Source organism: Ursus maritimus, unplaced genomic scaffold (assembly GCF_017311325.1).
Source record: "Ursus maritimus isolate PB19 unplaced genomic scaffold, ASM1731132v1 scaffold_19, whole genome shotgun sequence".
Classification (NCBI taxonomy): Eukaryota; Metazoa; Chordata; class Mammalia; order Carnivora; family Ursidae; genus Ursus; species Ursus maritimus.
In genome coordinates, this window is record NW_024424341.1 from 53,912,447 (window position 1) to 53,915,248 (window position 2,802).

Here is a 2,802-nt window from a genome sequence, read left to right on the forward strand (position 1 = left end):
GCGGGCCCTGCTGGACAGCGCAGCCCCGGGCACGGTGGACCTGGAGGCCCGCAATTACGACGGTGAGCACCTATCCCGGCGCCGCGTGGGGCTGTCTGGCAGGACCTAAGGTCCTTCTAGGGCTACAAAGCCCGAGACCCAGGTTAACCGAGTCTTCCTGTACCTCAGGGCTCACCGCCCTGCACGTGGCCGTGAACATGGAGTGCCCCGAAGCCGTGCTGCTCTTGCTGGAGCGGGGTGCTGACATCGATGCTGTGGTGAGCAGGCGTGGGCCGGGGGTGGGGCCAAGAGGAGCGTGGGGGCGGGGCGTGACCCTCCAAGGGGCGGGGCTTGCGTGGGAGACCGCGCGAGTGGGTGGAGTGGGGCTTCAAGTACCTAACGGGATAGAGATGCCGGGCCAAGCAGCTGGGATATTGGCCGCCGGCTGATTGCGCAGAGCTTGGACAGGCTCAGAGACCTTCCCTCTCTTCTGCAGGACATTAAAAGCGGCCGCTCCCCGCTCATCCACGCAGTGGAAAACAACAGCCTTAGTATGGTGCAGCTGCTGCTGCAGGTGGGTACGGCCCCTGCCCTTGGCCTCTCGTCCGCCCTTTCCTCCAGCACCAGCCCAGTCCATCGCCCCTGTCCCGGCACCGACACTGCCTTCCAGCTCTGGCTCCCGCTCTGGCTCCACTTCCAGATCTGTCCCTTCCTGCTGGGCCTCGTGATGTCAGCCCTATGCTTCACCCCCCAGGCTGCCCTCTTGTCCCGGGCCTTCTCCCTTTCGTCCCTCGTCCCCAAAATGAGCTGGCCCCGCGAAGAGACTGCCTTGCTCAGCCTGCCTGCCCGCTTTGGCCCTTTCCGCGTGCTGTCCTTCCGCCCCGCCTCTGGACCTTTCCTTTCTTTGACTCGCCGCTATTTGGGCGGGTCGGGACAGCGGGCTGATCAACCGGAGTCCAGCCCGGGGTGATCAGCCCGCCTGCTCAGTCCCTCTCCGGCCCACCTTGGGTTCTGGCTTCCACCTTCTGTCACCCACCCCGGATCTGGTCCTGCGCGGGTCCTGGCCTCGGTCCGGGCCCCCAGCCTCGGTCCCCCGCCCTTCGCTCAGACCCCGGGCCGGCCCCGCCCCTCCTCTGGCCCCGCCCCATCCACCTCCCGAGGCGGGTCCGGCCCGGCGAGGGCGGTCCTGACCCGTCCCTCCCGCCCCGCAGCACGGCGCCAACGTGAACGCTCAGATGTACTCGGGTAGCTCCGCGCTGCACTCGGCGTCTGGCCGCGGGCTCCTCCCGCTCGTGCGCACGCTGGTCCGCAGCGGCGCCGACAGTGGCCTCAAGAACTGCCACAACGACACGCCGCTCATGGTGGCGCGCAGCCGCCGGGTGAGTGTGCGCGCTGGGAGGGCCTGTGCCCGAGCGCCGGTTCGTGAGGATGTGACATCTCAGTGCGCGCATGTCTGCGTCGGTGCGCGGGGGAGCGGGGCAGCCTGTGGGTCCCAGCAGCGAGCTCTGACAGGGGACACGAAGGCACGAAGCAGACCCCAGCTTGACGAGAATGGAGAGGGGAGAGCAGTGTGGGCAGGAGTAGCCTGGTGGTGACCCCCCATCTTCCTACAGGTCATCGACATCCTGAGAGGAAAGGCCACCCGGCCTGCTCCTGCATCACAGCCAGAGCCCTCGCCCGAACGCAGTGCCACCACCTCCCCTGAGAGCAGCAGCCTCCTAAGCTCCAACGGTGAGAACCTAGCTCCCCGACACCAACTGCCCAGCCCCTCCTCCCCGCAGAGCCCTCCTGGTCGCCAGCCCCTCCTCCCCCAGAGCCTTCCAGGCCCCTCTGCCCTCCCCCAGACCCCAAGAGCAGGCCCTGGCTCATGACACCCACCCTTCTTCTTCCCACAGGTCTCCTTTCTGCGTCACCCTCCTCCTCGCCCTCCCAGTCTCCCCCCAAGGACCCACCTGGATTCCCCATGGCTCCCCCCAGTTTCTTCCTTCCTCCCTCATCTCCACCTGCCTTCCTGCCCTTCGCTGGGGTCCTCCGAGCCCCTGGCCGGCCGGTGCCCCCCTCCCCAGCTCCAGGAGGCAGCTGAGAGGGATGGGGGGGCAGATCTCAGACTCATGCGGAGGGACCTCCCTGCCCTGTGGGGTCAACCCTCCTAGAAACTGTGAAGACCTCACTCTGCCCCCCCCTTCAGGACCAGGATTTGCACAGTGGCACAAGCATCTACCAATAAGCCCCCTCTTCTGAGCAAAGATACTCTCCCGCCTCGTCGCCCACCCAGGACTCTTACCCCTGTTGTTCTCAGGCACCAGTCCCCTGTCTGGAATTCCACCCAAATTCCTTCTCCTCCCCAGAGCTGGTAGAACCAGGGAATAGTCACTCCTGTCCCCTCCTCCACCCAGATGGATGAGAAGGGGGAGATGGACTGTAGCCAGGCACTGATAACAATGTAAATTATTAGGCATTTTGGTTGGATTTCTTTTGTAATAAACTATTTTTGTACCATATCCTGGCTTGGCCGGGCCTCTTTCGTGGGGAGGCCTGGAGGAAGTGTGTTCATGTGTGCACACAGCTATCATCTTCCAGCTGACTCCCTGAGTGACCTTGTGAGTCTCCGACTAATGAGGACACGTGTGGGTGACCCTGGGACTTCTAGTGTGTTCCTTCTGTTGTGTCACTGTGCCATCTTTTTGGGGGACGACACTGTGTGTGACATCTTTCCGGGAGACCCTTTTGGACTCCCTAGTGACCGTGGATGTCTGCATGCGTGTGTGTTTCTGAGGTTTGTGGGTCCCTGCGGGATTGCCGCTGACCGTCACGTGACTGATG

At 64.1% G+C, this 2,802-nt stretch overlaps 1 protein-coding gene across 1 annotated transcript in view; it reads left to right on the forward strand.

Moving 5' to 3' along the window:
* The window catches only part of BCL3 (BCL3 transcription coactivator), an 11,408-nt gene extending 8,928 nt beyond the window's left edge, over positions 1-2,480 (forward strand). Inside the window, exon 9 of the mRNA XM_040634131.1 lies at positions 1,875-2,480. Coding sequence (XP_040490065.1) covers positions 1,875-2,062 — 188 coding nt within the window. The 3' untranslated portion in view covers positions 2,063-2,480. The remainder of the gene's footprint in view (positions 1-1,874) is intronic.
* The last annotated feature ends 322 nt before the right edge of the window (positions 2,481-2,802 follow it).